This window comes from Mandrillus leucophaeus, unplaced genomic scaffold (assembly GCF_000951045.1).
Source record: "Mandrillus leucophaeus isolate KB7577 unplaced genomic scaffold, Mleu.le_1.0 Scaffold133, whole genome shotgun sequence".
Classification (NCBI taxonomy): Eukaryota; Metazoa; Chordata; class Mammalia; order Primates; family Cercopithecidae; genus Mandrillus; species Mandrillus leucophaeus.
Window position 1 is genome coordinate 5802064 of NW_012101288.1, and position 23009 is coordinate 5825072.

A 23009-nucleotide genomic window follows, 5' to 3' on the forward strand; every position below is an offset into this window, starting at 1 on the left:
AGTAAGCAAAGTGCTACATGAGCCGCCTGAGTGTGTCTGTCCATTAGTGAGTCCTAAGAGATTGCACCAGCATCTTCCTTTTTTTTTTTTGTGCCTTGGTCCTCCTGCTCACTATTAGGAGGACAAGAGCTGAGGGCCAAGCTAGGTTGTGAAAGCCAAAAGGAACAACTGCTGTAGATCGCCAAACCTCACTGGTAATATAGGGCTTTTCCTTTGTGCTTGGAGAATTGCTCATCATTTTCCCACATGTAAGCTCGCAGACTTTAATCAAAGGCTTCCTTTGTCATAACTACCAATAATCAGAACTAGGATTTTAAAAGGCTGGTACCAGTTCTCCAAGCCTTCCCAGCTCTGTTATATTCAAGACAGCAACCTAAAGCGGCAAACAACTCATCCTTTATGAGGAAATGAGCAAAGAGACATCTCTGAACCCCGCTAAAGATTTCAGCAGCGGGGCTGCTTCTCCCCAAAAGCCCAGTTTCCAGCTTTCCCACAGTAGTTCACCAGGCTGCCATCTTTCATGTACTTTGATCCCATTTTGCCAAGTTTTTCTTCCCACCTCCCTTTATCAGGAGGTCCCCCAGCCCGCCCTCAGCACCAGGACAAAGCAGCCATCAGAAAAGACCAGACTCTTCTGTCCCGGGAGTGAATTCAAAGTCTTGGCGAGGCTGTTCAGTGTCTCCGTGGAGGAACCCACTGCTGGGAGGAGGCTAGGCCTGCCCGCTTACCCTGGTGATCTGAATGTTGTTCAGCTGCTGCTGCCAGTGGAGAATCGTCTCCATCCGATACACCCACATGTTAATGTTGCCGACCAGCACGGACTTGCCGACTCTTTGGACCAGTGTACATAAGGACGTGTAGAGGGTCTGGAGTAGTTCCCTTATTAGTCTAATGTTTTGCTGGTCTTCAAGGACTTGAGTGGGGAAGAAAAAAAGAATCAAAGTTATGATACCGGAACACCCTGTATTTTACACATGAGCTTTTCTCTGTCTCTATTCCAGTCATGTTACCCAGGCACTGCCTCTGGGGATACGGTTTTCTTCCTCACGCGTGTTTACTGTACGGTTGGCCAAACTTCTGCACTTGAGGTCAAAAGGTAGAGTTTCCATTATCTAGGTCCCTCTTTGTTCTCTTCTCTCTCATTTTCTATAAAGCCTCTTTCTCTTCATTGTTCTCCCAGCAGCCATGGCTCACCTGATCAGAGAGCCACTCCTTTTGCCCAGAAGTGACCCCCCGCTTTAGGACAGTCCGTGGAAGGAGCATGGTTTCAGGGGTTTGGAGCCTGGGCTCTAATCCTGTCTGGCTGACTCTGTGTGATTGTGGACAAATCACTTCTCCTCATGGGCCTCAGTTTCTCCATGTGTATAATGAGTCAGGTGAACCCGAGACCTAAGGTTCCTTCTAGCTCGAATAGTCTACGAATCTATTTCCGACTTTGTACACGTGTCGATTTTCTAGGAATTTGGGACCTGGCGGCTCGGGAGCCAGTGTTGGGACCTGTGTCTACACTGACAAGCCTACGAGGCTTTTAGTAGGGCAGGTAGATGGTCCCAAAGGAAGGACAGGAGGGCGACGGTCTCACCCTTTGCCATGAGGATGCACTGCACCCCCTTCTGAACTGGAATTTAGTGCCTCTGAAATGTAGCTGGAGTTGTTCATTTCATCCATTCACACATCTTTAAATCTAATGACATGTCCACTCTATTGGAAAATCCATCTGCCCACCTCCATGCCTATTAAAAGGGGCGAGAGAGTGACAGAAGGCTCACCTTTCAGTACCACTTTTTCCAAAATATTCATGAAGTTCTTCTGGGCGATGCCACTCAGGGATGTGAGCTGTGACTTTGCTATCAGCTCCAACAGCTGAGGATAAAAATAGAAGTTGCCAGGCTTAGAATACAGAGATATTTTTCTCCTCTAATCTTCACTTTTGAGTCCCATGACACGTGGATACAGACTGACAGGGAGAGATAAATGGCAGGCAGGGCCACAATGCAATAAAAAGCAGATGCTCAGAGTGAAAGATAAATGGGGTAATTCAAAACCCAGGATTGGGCTGAGTATTTAATTGCTTTTCTTCTTTTAAATATAAAGAATTTTGGCTTCAGCCAGGGCTAATTCATTCTATTTGTCCTACTTCAGCAAGTGAAGCTGACGTATCCTGAAGGGAACAAAATCTCCCATGACCTGTGAATGGCTGAGTTCTGCAGAATCACCTCCCCAGGGGAATTCTTCTGCCCCCGCTTGAACTTCTTCCTTAATGGCACTGACTGCTCACAAGGCACCTAAAGCCCATGTTCAGCAGCCACGTGCACTTTCCATGGAAGTGGAGAGTCTTATCCTGATACCTCCTGCTTCTGCAGTGTTCAATAAACATGTCTATTAATTAGACTCTTTCATCGCACTTAAATTTCTGCAGAAAGATGCCTATCACAGAAAGAGAGAGAAATGCAGGGATGTATTTTATATGATGTCACTGTGGTTAAAAACTTGGATCCTTGTAGCTCTTGGCCTTAGATTCAAGTCTTGATTTGACCATGTATTAGCTCCATGATGATGGGCAAGTTACTATATTTCTTGGTGCCCCACCCAGTTTGTTCACCTATACTAGTAATACTTAGAGTCTTTAATACAAGGTTGAGTATTTAATACCTTTAATACAAGGTAGAGTCAATAATACAAGGTTGTTGTGAGTGATAATAGGAGAATGCACATAAAGCCCTCAGCAAGTGCCTGGCACTAATTCGGTGCTAAACAGAGTGGTTTTTTTTTTTTTTTTTGAGATGGAGTCTTGCTTTGTTGCCCAGGCTGGAGTGAAATGGTGCAATCTCAGCTTACTGCAACCTCCGCCTCCCAGGTTCAAGTGATTCTCCTGCCTCAGCCTCCCAAGTCGCTGGGATTACAGATGCCCGCCACCATGCCTGGCTAATTTTCTTTTTTTTTTTTTTTTTTATATTTTTAGTGGAGACAGGGTTTTGCTATGTTAGACAGGCTGCTCTCAAACTCCTGACCTCAGGTGATCCGACCACCTTGGCCTCCCCAAATGCTGGGATTACAGGCATGAGCCACCAAGCCCAGCCAGTTTGTTTGTTGAAAAAGTATGTCCCATTCCTACCACCCCATAATCGCCAGACAAAAATAAATGAAGATAATAACTGAGGTTAGTGCATACTTAGTCCAATCTTTTTTTCCTTCTATAGCAAAATTCTTTACCGATGTGGCAAGATTAAAAAACAAATACAGACAGGGTGCAGTGGCTCATGCCTGTAATCCCAGCACTTTGGGAGGCCAAAGCGGGAGAATCACTTGAGGTCAGGAGTTCAGGACCAGCCTGGCTAACATGGTGAAACCCCATCTCTACTAAAAATACAAAAAATTAGCTGGGCATGCTGGCACATGCCTGTACTCCCAGCTACTCAGGAGGCTGAGGCAGGAGAATTGCTTGAAGCCAGGAGGCAGAGGTTGCAGTGAGCCGAGATTGTGCCATTGCACTCCCACCTGGGCAACAGAGCAAGACTCCATCTTAAAAAATAAAAATAAAAAACAAAGATCCTATTGTTGAAAAATGAAACTTTAGACCGGAAGGAATCTTAAGAGACCACCTAGTTCAATCCACTTAACAGATGAGCAAAGTGAGGCTCAAGAGACCCACCTTATGAGCCACTCCACAACCAGTGAGGACTCAGCAGAGTCCTTCTCAACACAGCAAAATAAAAGAACACACTTCATGCATTCACAGGGTTAACAAACAAAAGAGGATGATATAAAGTGAAAGTAATTAACTTCATGAGAACCCACCAGGCCCCCAGAGAAAACTATTAGGCTGGTGCAAAAGTAATTGGGGTAATAAGTAGCCTGAGACTCAGTAGACTAGACATAGAGAACCGAGAACCCTCCTTTACATTGAAGCTAGAATCTTCGCTGTTAGGAAACTCTCTAAGAGAATTTCATCTCCTGGCTAGGTTTCAGCCCGACTTCATTTCAGGTCAATAAACACTGAGCATGACACTCTGGTGGGCGCTGGAATCAAGGCCAAGGGAAGAAGCAAAATGAAATTTTAAAGATTGGGTGGCAGAGGAGAATGGAAACTTTTGGATCAACAGCCTAGGCAATTCAGAGCACCTCTGCTTCCATGGCATTTGTGTAAAATTTTTGTCCCTCTGGAGTCCTTTAGGAGCCTGTTAAACCACACACAAGACTTTTAATTTCCTGAATGTAATTTTACTTTGCATATAAAAAAACCCACCCCCATCCAAACTCCTTTTTCTCCCTGCTTCTGTATCTTTTCCACATGCAGGGAGAGATGAGGCCAGCTGACTGGAGGAGGAGGTGGTTTGTTACAATCAGTACTGGTGATCTAGTCTGAGTCAGGAGCTCACCGAGTGTCTGCTAAAACACCAGTGTTTTGCACTGAGTGTACTGCTCAAAACACCAGTAGAGACCATGGCCATGGGCGGTGACCACACTGAATTCTGTGGTTTAGCTTTGCCACCAACCAGCATGTGACAGTCAAGAGAGGAGTGAAAATGGCACAAAGGGACTGACTAAACCTTTCATGTATCTCCCTGACCAACAGCAAGATTTGGAAGCCCAAGATGATGGTCTAATAATACCCTGATCCTCACATGACCAGCATGAAGCAGATGAAAGAAAACAAAAGCCTTGGGTCAGCTCTTGAAGGGCAATCGGCTGTGCACTGTGACTCATCACTGGGTAGGAGGTGGGGCAAGGGGTTGGGAGGAAGGCAGCCAGAGCACTGCCTGAAATCCATCCAAAACCCAGATTCCATGTGACTACCATCTCATGAGGGTGTCAGTTTTAATCTTGTCAAAATATGCACCAATCACAAGGACAAGTAAACTCTCAACACCATGACTGTGCATTGGAGGAGAAACGAACCGCCTTCTGGTCTGATTATCTTCTCTGACTAAAGAGAAGGAGGAACATAGCAGCAAAAACTTGTCAATTGACAGCATAATGACATGTTAACCACTCTGGGCTTCATCCTATCTCAAGGGAAAGTCCCCCCGCCGACCTTTTTTTAACTGTCAGACAGTTGTGGAGTCAGGAGAAAGAACCCTGGAATAGGAGAAGACCTGGATTCTCTAGCTGGGTGACCTTTGTAACTGTCATTCATTTAGCAAGTATTTTCTGAGTGTCTACCCTGTGCCAGCATCGTGGTAGGTGACAGGGACATGACGATGAAGACACATGATCCCTAGACTCATGGAGTTTGCTCTCCAGCCTACAGTGTAAATCATTTAATCCCTCTGAACTCCTGATTCTTCATTTCTAAAATGGAAATAAAAAGACTACTTACTTCACAGGATTGCTATGAGAATTAAGTGAGATAAATATGTACAAATCCACAGTAAATACCAAACATAAGCATTTTTATTACAAGGTATTCTTTCTTTCCTTTCTGAACTCCAGTCTTTTTGTGAAGTTTAAAGTTGACATCAGGGGTTGGCAAACTTTTTCCATAAAGTGCTAAACAGTAGGTGTTTTAAGGTTTGTGGGCCACATGGTCTCTGGAGCAACTACTCCACCCTGAAGCTATAGTACAGAAATGGCTATGGACAATGAGTCAATGAGTGGGCGTGGGTGTGTTCCAATAAAGCTTTATTTACAAATCAGGTGGAGGGCCAGATTTGACACCTGGGCTGTATCATAGAGTTTCTGGTATATATCATAGAGTTTAAGAGTGAGGGCTCCAGAGGCAAACTGTCCACCTCAGTTTTCCCACCTGCAAAATATGCATAGTAATAGTACCTACTTCCGAGTTGCAGTGAAGATTAAATGTGTTCACATAGCATTCATAACTCTGCCTGGTACAAAGAATATACTCGATAAATTATTATCGTTAGCTTTTACCATAATACAGAGCATTACCAAGTAAAATTATTGCCAGTCAGGAAATACTGAGTTAACAGGGCAAATACAACCCATTTAAAGACCTTTGGAATTGCTTCAATTGTACCTGTTGTCAAACAAATGCATAAATGCTTTCATGCTGTAATATTCCTTTCTATCATTTTACTATGTTGGTGATATATTTAATAGCACCCTATCTGTTGATAAAAGTTAATGCTGATACATTTTATGACTTGCATAGTTTTTCTACCATGGAGTCTTATTTTGCTAACAATAACAATAACAATGGGGTGCTTACTATGTGTCAGCAACTGCGCTAAGCACTATACATGTGTAATCTTGTTTATCTTTAACAACAACCCAATGAGGTAGGTTCTCCATTTAACCAATGAGGATACTGAGGCTCAGAGAAGCACTCACCTAAAGCCATACCAGCAGTAGCAAATGGTGGAGCCAGGACTTGAGCCCAGATATGTCTAACAGAGAACACATTTTCTTTTTTTTTATTGAGACAGTCTCACTCTATCACCTAGGCTGGAGTGCAGTGGCACAGTCATGGCTCACTGTAGCCTTGACCTCCGAGGCTCAAGTTATCTTCCCACCTCAGCCTCCCAAGTAGCTGGGACCACAGGGGCACACCACTATGCCTGGCTCAGTTTTTTATTTCTATTTGTAGAGACAGAGTCTTCCTATGTTACGCAGGCTGGCCTTGAACTTGTGGGATCAAGTGATCCTCCTGTTTCAGCCTCGCAAAGTGCTGGGATTGCAGGCATGAGCCACTGTGCCTGGCAGAACATATATTCTGACAGTTTCAGGACTTCAGTTTGTCAAGGCCAATCAATTTGCATGGAGGGCCAAATTTTACTCCAAAAATGGGAGCAATACCATTTACTGTTGTGTTCTGGGGAAACAGAGTCTAGAAATTTTATATAATATTATGCTGTGACTGGTAATCAACTTTTAATATCAAGGGCGCTATAATGCCCAGAAAGTGCTAACAGCACATTTAGGATGAAGCAACTGCTTTAGGTAAACCACAGGTTCTACTTCCCACATCAGCATCACTCTATAGGCCTAGAACCACTAGGTAGTGATGTATGGAACTAGTGGTGAAGAGAGCAGAATTTACCAACTTTTAAATTATTTTTTTATTTTTGAGACAGAGTCTTGCTCTGTTGCCCAGGCTGGAGTGTAATGGTGCGATCTCAGCTCACTGCAACCTCCACCTCCCGGGTTCAAATGATTCTCCTGCCTCAGCCTTCTGAGTAGCTGGGATTACAGGTGCTCGCCACCACACCTGGATACTTTTTGTATTTTTAGTAGAGATTGAGTTTCGCCATGTTGGCCAGGCTGGTCCTGAACTCCTGACCTCAGGTGATCCACCTACTTTGGCCTCCCAAAGTGTTGGGACTACATGCGTGAGCCATCGCGCACAGCCCAAATTTATCGATTTTATTTGTGTTAAGAGAGCTGTGTGCCTAGGAAAGTAGGTTTGTATCTAGCAATCTGTGTACCAAGATGACTTAGCCAATTGGATTCTTTGCCCCTAGCCACAAGAGAAAAAGAGAACAGAGGAAAATGTCTTGTTTGGAAGCGGCTGCTTGTTTTTGACTGGGCAAATTTTAGCCCAGGTGCCAGTAATTTGTGGCTATGTTTAAAGAGAGGCAGGGGGAGGGAAGGGGAAGGAGGAGGAGGCTTCTCGGCTCCTCTGGAATTCCATGGTGTCATTATCGTGTGGGCACTCTGGGCATCCGGCATGATCTGCAGTGACGAGCTGTGCAGTACCAGGAACGGCTCTGAGCTACTGGAGGGAGGGATGGTGGTCACCGCATGCTGAAACCACATCCTGCCCTTCAGCTTTGGCTCATGCTAGTTCTGGAGGCAACGAACAGGAGGCAAATCTAGTTGCAAGCAATATCGTCTAGCAAATCTCAGAGCGGATATGAACCAGAGTTTGAAGTGGTGTGTGCAAGATGAATGGGCAGAAGAGAGATTTCCCTCTTATCTCACTACACTTGTGTCAAGAGCAGGCTTCTTACATCTTCTTCCCTACAATTTATTTTAGTATAGCATTCATAGTTTAAAAAATCCATCAGTTCACATTACTTCTTTGCTTAAAATCCTCAAATGGCTTCTCCTTGCACTTAGGAAAAAACTCAAGCTCCTTACCATGACTGGCAAGGTTCTCCCTGATCTGGTTTCTACTCCTTTTCCAGCCTAGTTTTGCACAATTTCATTCTGCTCTGGCTACACAGGTTATTTGTCTCTTGAATAGGTCAAGCTTATTCTCACCTCTGGGCCTTTGCCTCTGCCACATCTTTACATGCTCAGCTCCATCCCATCCCTCAGGTCTCAGTTCAAATGTGGCCTGCCCCGGGCTCAGAGGACCCTTTCCTGGCCATCTTATGTGAAAGCCTCCCTGGTGCCATCTTCACCTTACTATGGTTTCATTGTTCTTCATTGTTCCATTTATGCATATCTGAACTGGTGTTGCTCACTTACTTGCTGATGGACTAATTAGGATGGAACCCTCAAGACAGCAAGTGTTGTCCTGTTTCCCACTCTACCCCCAGCCTGGCACTCAACAAATAGTGTTTTTTTTAAACATACATTTGTCTTTTTGAATCAAAGAGTGTTGTAGCTGGAAGGGACTCAGGAAACAGTTTACCCAAATTTCCTCCTGCTACAGGTGAGGCGGCTCATGATGGCCAAATGACATATCAAGGTCAATAGCAGACCATCTGGCTGGTCAGGCTGATATCTGTATGGGGACTGGTTCCAGACTGATGCCCCAGGAGTGGGATGGGCCTAGGAGTAAATTACTTATAATGCAAACATATCTCAACCACTTTCCAGAAGGGCAAGCAGCCTGAGATCTGGAGGGACAGTAAACACTTGGGCTTTCAGAAGCATCAACAAAAATAGCAGCTTCTTCTACCTGTTAGTTTAAAAGGACAAAACCACAAGGCTCTTGCCTAAGTATACTCTATCATTCTCATACAGAATTGTTAAGAATAAGAACACAATTTATCCCCAAATTCCTTATCTTGTATACAAGTGGGGTGCTACAGTATGAAGTATATGTCTGATTGGAAAATCTGCCAGAGTTATCAAAGGCAGAAACGAGGCCCAGCCTCAAGCAGCCTTGCCATGCCTCACATGCTCAATACCCAAGTTGGGTGTCCATCTATAGGAAGGTGGCGTCTTCTATAATAAACCTTCAGTTAGACTAGGCAGTGCCTCTCCCTGCTCTGAGTGCTGGGTACTTCCAAGACCCTTATTTACTCAGCGAATAACACAGATAAAAAACCTGGAAAGTTTTGTTCTGACTTTGAGCTTGAACACTGACAGGTTGAAAGAGAAAAAAATTTCAGCGACATTAATAATCTGCAGGCATGTCAAGATTGGATAAATATTATTTGCAAGTGAAACAGCTCTCTTTTAACAGAGGGAGTTAAAATAATAAGGAGAGCCAAGTTTACATGCATTAATTGTATTCTCAGCAGAGAGAGACTTGCCTCTTCATCTTTCACCCATCCCGGTTACTTTTCTTTCTTTTTTTTTTTTTTTTTTTTGAGACGGAGTCTCACTCTGCTGCCCAGGCTGGAGTGCAGTGGTGTGAACTGGCTCACTGCAACCTCCCCCTTTCAGGTTCAAATAATTCTCCTGCCTCAGCCTCCCAAGTAGCTGGGACTACAGGTACCTGCCACCATGTCCGGCTGATTTTTGTATTTTTAATAGAGATGGTGTTTCACCATGTTGGCTAGGCTGGTCTCAAACTCCTCGCCTCAAGTGATCCGCCCGCCTCAGTCTCCCAAAGTGTCAGGATTACAGGTGTGAGCCACCACACCTGGCCCTGGTTACTTTTGAATTGACAATGGCCGTTGATTCCCCATTGCATCCATCTGAACAGTGACGTTTGGCTTGGTGATCTTCCTTAAACTGAGCTCCCATCTATTCCAGCAACGCTCACCTCTGCCCTACAGTTCTATAAGCTGAATGTCACATTGCTATTGGCCCCGACCCAAAATCATTCCCCTTCACGTTCGTTCCTTCCCATTTCTAGGTTCTGCTTACGTCGCTTGTCTCTGCAAAGCCTTCCACTTGCCTTTCCATCTGGCCAAATCCTGGCCATCCCTCAAGGAAGGAGAATTTCAGGTTCTACCTCTTTCAAGAAGCCGTCTCCAAGGCTCCCAGACTGTGCTAATTCAATTCGCCATTTGAATAGTAATACTTTGTCCCTCCCCCAGAGTAGCCCAGAAGCACCTGACAAGCAGGGGCCAGGTCTGACATGATTCTCAAGCGGCTATGGCAACACTAGGTGTTTGGGCCCCAATGTAGAAATACCTGTTCAGGGATTCAAAAGCATTCATTTGAAGCAATTTGCTGCATATGGAGACCTAGCAGGAGGATGCTGTCAATTCCCACTTCTTGCCGTCGGAGACCTCTTCCCTTACTGGACTCATGAGGCCTTCAGATTCTGGGTCCCAGATACTTAGAGCACAGTGTAAATGCTCTCAGGAGCATCCCTCCTTGGATGAGAAAAGGTCTGTGGGACTGGCACTGAAAACCCAGCTCACCTGAACAATTTGGCATCTCAAGGTGTGATAAGCCCCCGACAGGGCCAAGATGCTTAGCTAGAATTTTAATAGAAAACATTGGCCGGGCACGGTGGCTCACGCCTATAATCCCAGCACTTTTGGAGGCTGAGACAGGTGGATCGCAAGGTCAAGAGATAGAGACCATCCTGGCCAACATGGTGAAACCCTGTCTCTACTAAAAATACAAAAATTAGCCGGGTGTGGTGGCTGGCATCTGTAATCTCAGCTACTCAGGAGGCTGAGGCAGGAGAATCGCTTGAACCCGGGAGGCAGAGGTGGCAGTGAGCTGAGATCGCGCCACTGCACTCCAGCCTGGTGACAGAGCGAGACTCTGTCTCAAAACAAAACAAAACAAAACAAAAACAAAGAGAAAACAAACAAACAAAAACAAAAAACAAAAACAAAAAAAAAAGAAAAAACACTGCTGGGATGCTAGTGCTATAGGTTTAGATCCTGAGTCATCAAGAAAAAAAATTATACAAAATGGGCACACTTTCAATCCAGCAGTCTCGGAAGTAGTACTGGAAAGAAAATCAGGTAGAAAACTAATAAAACAGAAATCTCAGTATTTTAAATGATCTTTAATCTCTGATTTTGTGTATTTTCTAATGCCCACAATAAGGTCCCTAAAGTTGATGATGACAGTAACAGCAACAACTACTACACTCCTTGAATGTTACCACATCCCAGGTGTGGTTCTACAGCATTTACCAGGTTGACATTCAGTTTCAGCAACACTGCAGGGTAGACATCATTACTGGCATCTTTTAGAGGTGTATGAGTTCTAAGTAAATTTATGAATATGCATAAATTGAGAGCGCATGCTTAAATTTTATACTATTAGGAGTCTATGCTCTAGTCTCTTAATCTTCCCCCATTTCCACGGGAGCCCTCATTTCTGTGGGTACCCTCCTACTTCTGCAAATACCCTACTACACCTAGGGTGGTGCAGGCATCTCCCACCTCTTCAGGTGGCCTCCTTTTTCCGCACAGCCCCCTCTAATGCTGTGGCCATGTCCCCGTGTCTGTGAGCCTCCTCCACTTCTGTGGGCACCTAGACACCGCAGGATCTGCCTGCCTGAATGCTAATAAAAATGACTAACAAGGCCAGAAATTCCAGGAGATACAGATTTCCTTCCATGAAATCACTAGCAGTTTAACCAGCAGTCACTGAGGGACCCACCCTGTGCCCTCAACCTCCGCCTTTCAGGTTCAAATGATTCTCCTGCCTCAGCCTTCTGAGTAACTGGGACTAAGTGAATGCCCCCAGTACCAAGATGTGGTAGAGGCAGATAGGCTTGGAAGTTTCAGAAGGGTGGGATCACAATCATTTCTGTGCATCATTTCTTTTCTTTTTTCTTGTTTTGAGACAGAGTCTGCCTCTGTTACCCAGGCTGGAGTGCGGTGGCAAGATCTTGGCTCCCGGGTTCAAGTGATTCTCATGCCTCAGCCTTCAGAGTAGCTGGGATTACAGCAGTGTGCCATCAGCCCAGCTAATTTTTGTATTTTTAGTAGAGATGGAGTTTCACCATGTTGGCCAGGCTGGTCTCGAACTCCTGACCTCAGGTGATCTGCCTGCCGTGACCTCCCAGAGTGCTGGGATTACAGGTGTGAGCCACCATGCCTGGCTCTGTGCATCATTTTCAAACAGGCCCATGATTCTGCTCTTTTGCCTTTATTGCTGCTGCAGTGGTTGGCCTTTCCTTCATCCCAGAGAGCACCAGTTTAAAGCCCAGGTGGCCGAGGCCACCCTCCATCAGAGGAAGGCCTCTGCATGTACAGCCTCCAGTGAATCCAAGGTCACTGCGGCAGAGGAACCTGTGTGAAGGGGCCAGGATGCTGATGCATATCAAGGCCCACCAGGGGCTTGGCAACAGCATGCCTTTAATTTAAGGCATTGGGTTTAAATTTGAGTCATTGTGCCATATTCCAGCCTTTTGTTTGCCAAACCGCCAGTCAACTTAAACTAAAACATGTTTTTGGAAAATGCTTTCAGGGGTGGTAGGAATGCAGTAACTTGCTGGAAACATTCAAATGCACTTAGGGTGGTAACGCAGAAAAAAATAGGAAAGTGCATCGGTTTAGGTTGTGATGCTCTGCTGCAGAGGGACAAAGAAACTGGAGTTGCAAGCTTTTATTTGTCCTTCTTCATCCACTAGCATGTATGGGTCAGTTTACTCCAGTGAGAAAACTGGTACTCAAGTTCTCCCTGACCTTCCCGGGCTGTTAATGGCAGCTACAGTTACTATAGAGTTGGGCTCATTCTCATCCCATAGAGAGAGCTAGGAGTAATCAGATCAAAGGTCATTCTGGCATTAAGACCCTCTCCTGTGATAGCGTGTGTGCATGTGTGCAAATATGTTAGTGGTGATAAAAGGCAGGCTCCATTGTGCATTTTGCCTTCTAAGCAATGCGGTTGAAAGGAGAGAGCACTGGAGCAGGAGTTGGAGAACCAGGCTTAGGTCCTGCCTCTATTCCACGTCCCTTCCTGGGCAGGCAACCTTGTGCAAATCACCCAGTTCCCTGGCCTCTGCTTCCTCACCTCTAAAATGGGTTAACAACATCTGCCTACTGTACAGCCTGACTGTGCTTATCAAAGACGTAGATACACAAAGATGGAATTTGTAAACCACAAAGTAACAGATTTATAATTTGCTGGTTGATGGCATCTGGGGATGCCAGAGCCTGTTAGAAGTCATGACCTTCTGAAACACTGCTTGGCCAAGGTGCTGTTTCTTGTTTTTTTCCAGTGGCTTCCTCCTGCGTACTAGATAATGTAGCCTCACACTCGAAGCCTCTTCTCAAGTCTGTCCAATCTCCTTTTCTAGCCATATTTAAATGAACAATCATCAGTAGTGTTTATAAACTTCTTACTATACATGACTAACACTCATAAACTGCTTATCTCATTTAGTCCTCATCATATCTAGGAGCAGCGTGCTATTGTCATCATTTCCATCTTACAGATGGGCAACAGAGGCCTGCCCAAGATCATAATAACCAGCTCGTGGCAACACCCTTCGATGATCTTATATTATTTTTTTTTTTGAGACAGAGTTTCTAAAACAACAGCCTCTGTCACCCAGGCTAGAGGGCAGTGGCACGATCTTGGCTCACTGTAACCTCTGCCTCCCAGGTTCAAGTGATTCTCCTGCCTCAGCCTCCCAAGTAGCTGGGATTAACAGGTGTGTGCCACCACACCTGGCTAATTTTTGTATTTTTAGTAGAGACAGGGTTTCACCATGTTGGCCAGGCTGGTCTTGAACTCCTGACCTCAATGATCCTCCTGCCTCAGCCTCCCAAAGTGCTGGGATTACAGGTATGAGCCACTGCACCCAGCCCATGATCTATATTCTAAAGCACACTGTGCTACTTCTGTCCATACTTGAATATTCTGCTCACTGATCTCTCAACAGACCTTATACCTGCCTGCCTGCCTCAAACCAGTTCCCCTGAGTTCTACCCTTACTCAAGACCAGTTTAAATCCCACTTTCTCCTTGAAGTTTTTCTTGAATATCCTGCCCACAGTGATGCTACCCTTCCGAAACTTCATAGCCTATCTGCCTCTAGCACATCTTGGTTCTTTTCAAATTCATTCTCATGGTGTCAGAGTAGGTAACTTCTTCTAATGCACACTTCTCAGGCTATCAGTTACACTGTATGGCAGGGGGCAATACTTTTTTTTCTTTCTGTAGAAATCCAGATAGTAAATATTTTAGGCTTGCAGGCTATAAGCTCGCTGTTGCTCAACTCTGAACCCAACTCTGCCATTTTGCACAAAAACAGCCACAGGCAGTATCTAATGAATGAGCATAGCTGTTCCAATAAAACTTTATTTATGGATACTGAAATTTGAGCTGCACATAATTTCCATGTGTTATGAAATATTATACTTTTAATTTTTTAAAACATTGAAAAATGTACAAATCATTCTTATCTCATGGGCCATATAAAAACAGACGGTAGGCTATTGACCTGAGGGCTAGGAGTTGGCTGACCCCTGCTGCAGACCTTCAAGGTAGAGTCAGGTCTATTTCATCTATTTCCCTCACTGGCTATAGTGGCAGGGCCTGGAGAAAATAATACAGGTTTTAGAGGAGTATAAGTTTGAATTCAAGTTTAAGCTCTGTATTACATTGTACTCAGCAATAACAGACACCAAATAACAGTTGCTTTCATGACCTTTTAAAGTCATATTTTTTATTGGTACTGCTCAGTTTTTATCTTAATTCCATCTTATCCCAATAATGCAGTTTCTCAAGGGACTCACTAGGGACCAAGGGAACAGGGGCAGTTGTTTGGATAAATGTTGGTGTTTTCTGTCATTGAGCCTCTCTGGCGAGAATATAAAGATTTTAAAAATGTACAACCATTCTAAGGACCTCAGAAGTCCCACTGCAAATAGGCAAATCTCTGTCCCCAGCTGTATCTGGCCTATGAATTGAGTCTTCAGGTTTAGTCACCCTAGAAAGATGGTTGCATATGCTAAAATCCTACTTAACTTTCTGAAAAGTAAGTTACATTGCATTTTGAAATGTATATAACACTTTCACACCCACTGCCTTTATTTTTACATTTTATTTGTTCATTCTCATAAAAATGCTTCAGTATAGGTATGGTATGGTTATCCCAGTTTTATAGTTCAGAGAAGTAAAGTGATTGATGCGCAGAAGGTACCACAAAAAAACAAGCTTCGAACTTTGAGCTGGAATATAGGAGGGGCTGTCCTCTTTCCATCACTAAATTCCTGAAGGACCAGAGTACACGCCCCAGAAATCATATCTAGAGTTTAATGTCTCCATGCACTTTGTTTAAAAATTCTCATTAATATGCAAAATGTAATATCTGGGCTCCAAAGTAGTTTCTGAGCTGGTCTGTAAACTTGAAAACTCATTGAGATCACCAGGCAGACGTTTTAAAAGTAGCAATGCCTGGGTACCACCTTCAACTAATTAAATTGGAAGCTCCAGAGGTGGGCTTCTGTAGTCTAACAAGCTTCGAAGGTGATTTCAATGTGCAGCCAGGGCTAAGAACCACTGGGATCACAGCAGGCTCACTGCAGAGCCATTACGTGGGTGATGGTCTCTGAAACCTTCTCCTGGTTGACTTGATGCTCAGGACTCACTCAATCCTCTGACCTCTCTGTGACCTGGTTAGTCAGCACTCACCTACTCATGTTTACAAACTTCCAGTCCGACTGGCTCAGCCTCTGGAATCCTCTCCAGCTCCCCGAGGGAATTTCCAAAATGTGTTGGTCTTGAGCTATAGGGTAAACTATGTTTTAAATGTCCTTCCACGAGTAGGTAAGCTGCTGCTTCTAGAGATGTGAAATCTTTAAAACACATAGCTAGAACTGTCTTTATGTCACTGGGGCTGTGTAGGGGAGGGAGCAGGGCCAATACATGTAGCTTGTAGCCAGTGAAATTGATGTAGAAATGTTATATAAACATCTTTCCAAGTTATAGTAAAAAATTTTCCAACTCTAAACATTCCATGAAATTTTCATGCTGAGTGATAACACTTTGAGATAGCAGTGTTAGCCGTCTCTTTTATTACCTCCGCATGGCTCTTTTTTGGAAGATGACAACCAGCATGAACATAACAGATTTTCAGAAAATGTATTTGGCTCTCAAGGCTTTGAACTTTTTTTTTTTTCCAAATGGCCCTTAAAATCAGTTTAGCTCCTTAGCGAAACCAGTAATCATTGTAGCATTTAAACACCATTAGGTCAAAGTAGTATGATGGGGATAATATATTGGCAAGCTACTTTGCAGAGTTGGTTTAAGGATAAGAATGTATGAGAAGTATACTGAGTTCCTAAGAAGGAAAACCTCAAAACACGGTGGCTATCATTAAAAAGTTTTAAGTTCTTTATAAAAATAACATATTATTCCTCAAATTACAGAGGTCTCTAATAGTGATGGGGAAAAATTGTTCTTTGCAAAATAGACATATTTTTCCACTATTTCTGAGCCTAACAACTTTGAAAGCATTCAGCAGTTTCTCTAAGATTATTTAAAGCAAAATGCTTATGATGTATTTTACAATTAGATACTCTTGGATACGTGTTCTCTGTGCTGCATCTCACGCAAGTGCCAGATTCACCAATTATTTTTTTAAAAGTAGAAAACATTTTAATCAACTCAACTGAAAAGGCATCTTAGGGGGAAATCAATAATTTTGGTAAGTGGGTAATAGTAAACATTAGCGGCTGACTTTGCACAGTAGATAGATTCTACTGTGCAAAGTGCTTCTGTTTATATCACTAAGTTTCCCCAGTTACCTTGGAAAGTTGAGGTAAGTCATTGTTACAGAGGAGGAAACCACGTCTCTAGGGAGGCTGAGACAGTTTGAAATCAGTGGAGCTGGGACCTGCCCTCAGGCTATTTTACTTCAGATCCTCTGCTCACAGAGAACTCATGGTAGCAGTTAAAAGTGTAGACTCTAAGACTGCCCAGATTTCAGATCTTGATTTCATCCCTTTGTGATCGTGGAAAAGTCATTTTATCTTACTGTACTAGCATTTGTTTAAAGAGAGATAATCAAAGCACCCATATTTTATAGGGTTACTAAAAAGATAAAAGGTGAAAATGAACATATTGGATGAAATAGATTTTCACTATCATGATGCTTGTTCCTTTGCTTTATTTCTTGTAAAAGGAAAAGCAGGTAGAAAGGAAGGCCATCTAAAAACTGACCATTTTGAAGATCAGTTTGTAATAAGACATCAGATCTAAGCGTCTTCCTCTAATACCCAGAAGATGGAAACTATTCGTATTCTTAGCAGTGGAAGCTTCCAGATCATCCTGGGCCCATTTCCAACCAGCCTAGACTAGTCTGTGGGCCCTAGGAGGACTAGGTGACCTCCGTGAACTTGCAGAGTCACACTGAATGGCGTGAACATTTCACCCAAGAAGGTCTCTTATTTTTATCCCTTTTGGATTGGAAGAAGAGCTTAGCTGAAGAGCGAATATATCTGCTCTGTTGGTCACAAGCTCAGCTCACAGCTCCTAACCTGCTTCTTGCAGGCCTAGGTTTTTATCAGGTCACTTTGGACAGCCAAGCCTGCATCTGCCCAGATGACAGGTGAAGGATCCAGGTCTCAAGGGGCCTTGAATGTCATCACCCTGGCTGAGCCTCTGCAATCATCTGACTCAGTGGCACAGCACCGAGAAGCACAACAATCCAGGAAAAAGAAAATAAAAACCAAACCAACCACACCCACAGGGGAAAATTCCCTCCTACTTCTGAGCCTAAAACCCAAACAGCTGCTACCTCCCAGGTTGACTGCTGACAAAAATACACAAGGGAGCTTTGGAGGGTAGGCAGAGACAACAAAATAATAAACCAATTAAAAATAATAACATGACAGTCATGGTTAAGCTGATCTGCTTTACCATATTCATCATTAATATTTTGCTCATTAACTTTTCCTTTTTTGAGATGGAGTCTCGCACTGTCGCCCAGGATGGAGTGCAGTGGCGCCATCTCAGCTCACTGCAACCTCTGTCTCCCAGGTTCAAGTGATTCTCCAGCCTCAGCCTCCTGAGTAGCTGGGATTACAGGCACCTGCCACCACACCTGGATAATTTTTTTTTGTATTTTTAGTAGAGACAGGGTTTCACTATGTTGGCCAGGCTGGTCTTGAACTCCTGACCTCGTGATTCGCCTGCCTCAGTCTCTCAAAGTGCTGGGATTACAGGCATGAGTCACCGCAATCAGTCTTTTTTTTTTCAAAATGGGTTTAAAATGGAAAATGGCAGATCCAAACAGTCAGAATTGTATTTTTTTCTTTTTTTAAGATGGAGTCTCACTCCTGTTGCCTGGGCTAGAATACAATGGCGTGATCTCAGCTCACTGCAATGTCTACCTCCCGGGTTCAAGCAATTCTCCTGCCTCAGTCTCCCGAGTAGCTGGGATTACAGGTATGTGCCACCACGCCTGGCTAATTTTCTTGAATTTAGTAGAGATGAGGTTTCACCACGTTGTCCAGGCTGGTCTCAAACTCCTGACCTCAGGTGATCCACCCACTTCGGCCTCCCAAAGTGCTGGGATTACAGGTGTGAGCCACTGCACTTGGCCAAAACAGGCAGTTTTAAGCTTTCGGTGGACATGGGATTGAATACTGTTATCACACGGGGGTGGAAGGGAACCACAGGCACAAAACACGGAGGTGCTTTAACTCATCCAGTTTTGTGGCCTCTTCTGAGAATGCCTTGGGGTCCCCCAGAGTCAGCTGAAGTAGGACAAGTGGGAGACAGTGAGAACAGTCAGAGGTGCAGGGTTTTGAAACAGGCCAAAGTGCTCTAGGGTTTGCTTCCTGCTGAATTCTCTCTTGCTAAGGCTGTTGCCAGGGCTGGTGCTGCCTGTGACATGTTCCCATGTATCCACAGGGCGGGCTTGGAAGGGGCTTGGCGTGAAATTTCACCTGAAGAGGCTGGCTCTTCAACCCACTCACTGGGGTAATATGGCGGCCCCTGCCCGTCCTGGCCAATCTCAGGGACATCCTAGTGCGACCCACTTAAGAACTTGAAGTATGTTGGGGAAGAAGGAGATTGAGGGGTTTGTTTTCTGCTTGCCTCAAAATTCTTAAGGTCCTAAAAAGTTATTTTTTGGGGAAACCACTTCAAGACAACCCAAAGAGATGATTCAACTCGGGAAAGGGCCTGGATGAGCCTTTAGGCATTTGAGACTTACCCGGACCACGTAGTTAAATCTTCTGGAATCCAAAATGGCAGTTGAGAAGTCCAGTCTGTTGAAAGCTTCCCCCAGAGTGCAATATCCATGGCGCTGAACGCGAAAACAAAGGCACAGAAGTTACTGCTGCATGCAGAGGTCATCCGTGTCAGAATGAGCCAGTTACAACAACCCAACTGGATTTTGCCAAATGAGCTTGATGCCTGTCTTAGGTGACCTGGGGCACTGGCTTCTTTCCTGTACCCACAAGCCCTTGAGAGGCACCAAGGTGGGTAACACAGCCAGCAGCTGCCTCAGTCAGCCCCTCACATGTTAAACACGCCCTTTTCTTGACTTGTACCATTTGGGACCTTGCTTATGATTTTTCCACATATTAGTCTAGAAAAATCATAAGTAATTGCGTATTAAGGGAAGACAGGGAGCAAGGTATGGGATACGGGAGGTCATGATGGTTGGTGACTGTAACGTACTCCTAGGAGGAGAATTAGACCTACCTGCGCCAACTGTGTCACCAGCTTGCCTTATACCAATAGTGCTTTTCTCACTGTGATCATCAAAAGTGTTTTTAAGGTTTTGGGAGAAAGCAAAGAAGTTTTGATCTTTTAACCTATGAACACAGAGGGAATTGGGAGTATAAAGTCCTGGCTCATAGTCCCGGTATCTGGGTATCTGGGTGGTTTTGGGACTATCAGTGACCCCTCTGGACCTCAAATTACAGAGGGAACTAGATGTTCACTGAGGTCCCTGACAATCAGAGAAATTCTTCATATGCTTGTATCCTAGTTATTTTAGCAAATGCCTGTGCAGAGAGAAAATATACATAAAAGGGCTTTATAAAGTACCATACAAATGTAGTTATTATAATGTCTGGTCCCCTCCCACATCACATTGAGCACGCATTGAAAACTTCTACTATATTTAGTGATTATTCCTTCCAGGACTGAAATTTAACTGAGTTGAAGTCCAAAGAGATCTTAGAACAAAAGGGAGACATTGCCCTGAGGCAAAACCCAGGACGATATAATAATATGGTTGAGATGGGCATGTCAGTCTTTATAAAGCACTTTTACATACATAATTTCATTGAACGACTAGAGGGTCCACCTAGTGACTTTTTTGCTTCTTTCTCTCTCTGTTGTTCCAAACTCTGATGGTTGGCTAGATAATAGACTAATAGCTGCCGTCTCCCACATCCAAGAAGACAGTCATGATTTGAAGTAATTTCCCTCCCTACCATACCCCTCCCTCCCTACGCTATCAGGAAGGGATAAGGTTTAGCATAACTTAGTAAATGAATGGATGCTCACCTCTTTAGTACTTCCTTTGTGAACATAGATCCATTTTTCTTGGTGGAAATCTATAGAGACAAAAAGAATACACAGCTTTAACATCTGCAACATGCTCAAGATTTAAAACATTTCATTTCATGTATTCCAAAGTTTAAAAAGTTTTGACAAAAAAGATAAGGACTCTACTGACAACCTAAGGAGTTTCAAGTGCTTAAAATCTACAGTGTAGAAATACTGGGGCTATAAGTTGCTTTGTCTGAAGCACTCTAAATCTTTGATAGCCAGATTTCGTATACCAAAGCTCCAAATTATTATTATTTTTTTCTAAAACATTATGCCATAAGAAATTACAGTCCGGATGCAATGGCTCATGGCTGAAATCCCAGCACTGTGGGAGGTTGAGGCAGGCAGATCATTAGAGGTCAGGAGTTCGAGACCAGCCTGGCCAACATGGTGAAATCCCATCTCTTCTAAAGATATAAAAATTTGCCAGGCGTGGTGGCAGGCGCCTGTAATCCCAGTTACTTGGGAGGTTGAGGCAGGAAAATCACTTGAAACCGGGAGATGGAGGTTGCAGTGAGCCAAGATTGTGCCACTGCACTCTAGCCTGGGCGACAGAGCGAGACTCCGTCCCCACCAAAAAATGAAATTAGGCTTTGACAGACTGAGTCACATGCTATGAACAGAGGGGCATGGATAGCTTGAGCCCTGGAGTTTGAGACTAGCCTGGGCAACATGGCAATATGGCAAGACCCCATCTCTACTAAAAACACAAAAATTAGCAAGGTGTGATGGCAGGTGCTTGTAATCCCAGCTACTCAGGAGGCTGAGGCATGAGAATCACTTAAACCCGGGAGGTGGAGGTTGCAGTGAGCTGAGATCATGCCACTGACTCCAGCCTGGGTGACAGAGAGAGACTGTCTCAAAAAACAAAAACAAACAAACAAACACCAAAAAATAAAAAATAAAAAAATAAAAAAACCACACAAACCTAATACTCAAGTACAAGTTTATTTTCAATGCCAAACCTGAAACTTACATAAGCCCATGAAAAGTAGAAATCAAACAGATAACATGAGGAAAACATGCATTACAGATAAAGTAACCTGTAATTCCTGCTATTAATAAAACTTTATATTCTCTGCTGATACTTACATATAGTGTCTAGAAATGTTAATAGGATTTATAGAAGGAAAGAGGGAGAAAAATCTGTTTTCAAAGCCTCAAAACAGTTCAAAATAAAAATACATACTGGAACTCATTCAGCCGACCACATCACTGTAAAATAACCAAATACAAATGACTGGCAGGAAAAAAGGCCCTCAACTAGCAACTGACTTATAAACAAGACTATAAAGAATATGTTAATCTCGCTTGTAAAATGCACAGCCAGGTTTCTGAGTGCTAAGATCTCAGTAACCTCTGTCAGGGACACACAGTAAAACACTGAGGCAGACCTGTGACATGGGAGGTGTTTTTTTTTTCCCTCCAAGAACCAATCATAACTATCTCAAACAGATTTTTTCTGAAGTTCAAAACAAATGGCTTACACTGAGTTTTGGTTTTGCTATTCAGCATGTCCTTCTTTCTCTTCTTGGCTGCAACATCATAGTTCAGGCTGTTGAAAAGATTCTCCTTATTGTATACCTCCTTGTTGCAGTAACTATGAATAACAGAAGACAAAGAGGATGAGATGTAACAGCTATACATGAACCTGAGCTGTTTCTATAAATAACTCACTGAGTTATAAGACAAACAAACATACAGGCTTCTCAAACAAAATAAAACAATAAAATGATCACTCAAAAAAAAAAAAAAGTCTATACAGGCACAGACTTCTCCTTTAGGATGAAGCAAGTTCACATCTGTGTGGAAGGCAGGGATGGGAGCTTCTACTTCTTTTGAATTCCCTAACAGTGCCTTGCATTGTAATTTGGCACACAGCACTCTACTCTTCAACTAAGAGCAATGCAGAGTACTACAATATTACTTTAAACAAAAACGATGAATGGAGGGGAGGGGTGATTACTGGTATCGCTGTACTACACAATGCCTTCATTTTGCGAAAGCATCTACCCCAAGCTGCTGCTGCTGCTTAACAAAAAAAAAAAAAAAAAAAAAACCACAGCTTCGTTGAGATAAACTTCACATACCATACAATTCATCCATTTAAAGCATACTTAAGCTGCTTTTAAGTAGTATCCTTCCAACATGTCTTTAAAACACAATCACATTTACAAAAATCTGACTTATAAACTCCATTTCTAGGAGATGCTTTGTGTATAGTGCTAGTTGCTTAGGTTTTATGTAGTGCCTTGACTAACACACACTAGGCATCATGCTGCGAGGCGAAGACTTTGGGTCTTGACTGTACAAGGTAAACTTATAATTGATAAGTTTATAAGGGCTGAACAGACATTGGATGTACCTGCCTAATTCACAGGTCACTGAAGGATGGGCAGGCTCACCTCGGGCCTGGCGATTATTTCCCTCAGTGGGCTGAGCAATCATTTGAGGGGTAGTAAGCTATTCAACGATACAATGTTA

At 43.6% G+C, this 23009-nt stretch overlaps 1 protein-coding gene across 2 annotated transcripts in view; it reads right to left on the bottom strand.

Annotated features, from left to right (window-relative positions):
- The window catches only part of FBXO32 (F-box protein 32), a 43161-nt gene that overhangs the window by 14544 nt on the left and 5608 nt on the right, over positions 1 to 23009 (bottom strand). The window contains exons 2-6 of one of the 2 annotated variants that reach the window (XM_011973017.1): positions 22013 to 22125; positions 20481 to 20530; positions 19174 to 19266; positions 1770 to 1863; positions 729 to 913 (exon numbers count right to left, since the gene is read on the bottom strand). In XM_011973017.1, coding sequence (XP_011828407.1) covers positions 729 to 913; positions 1770 to 1863; positions 19174 to 19266; positions 20481 to 20530; positions 22013 to 22125 — 535 coding nt within the window. The remainder of the gene's footprint in view (positions 1 to 728; positions 914 to 1769; positions 1864 to 19173; positions 19267 to 20480; positions 20531 to 22012; positions 22126 to 23009) is intronic. The other variant, XM_011973019.1, reaches the window with a different exon arrangement.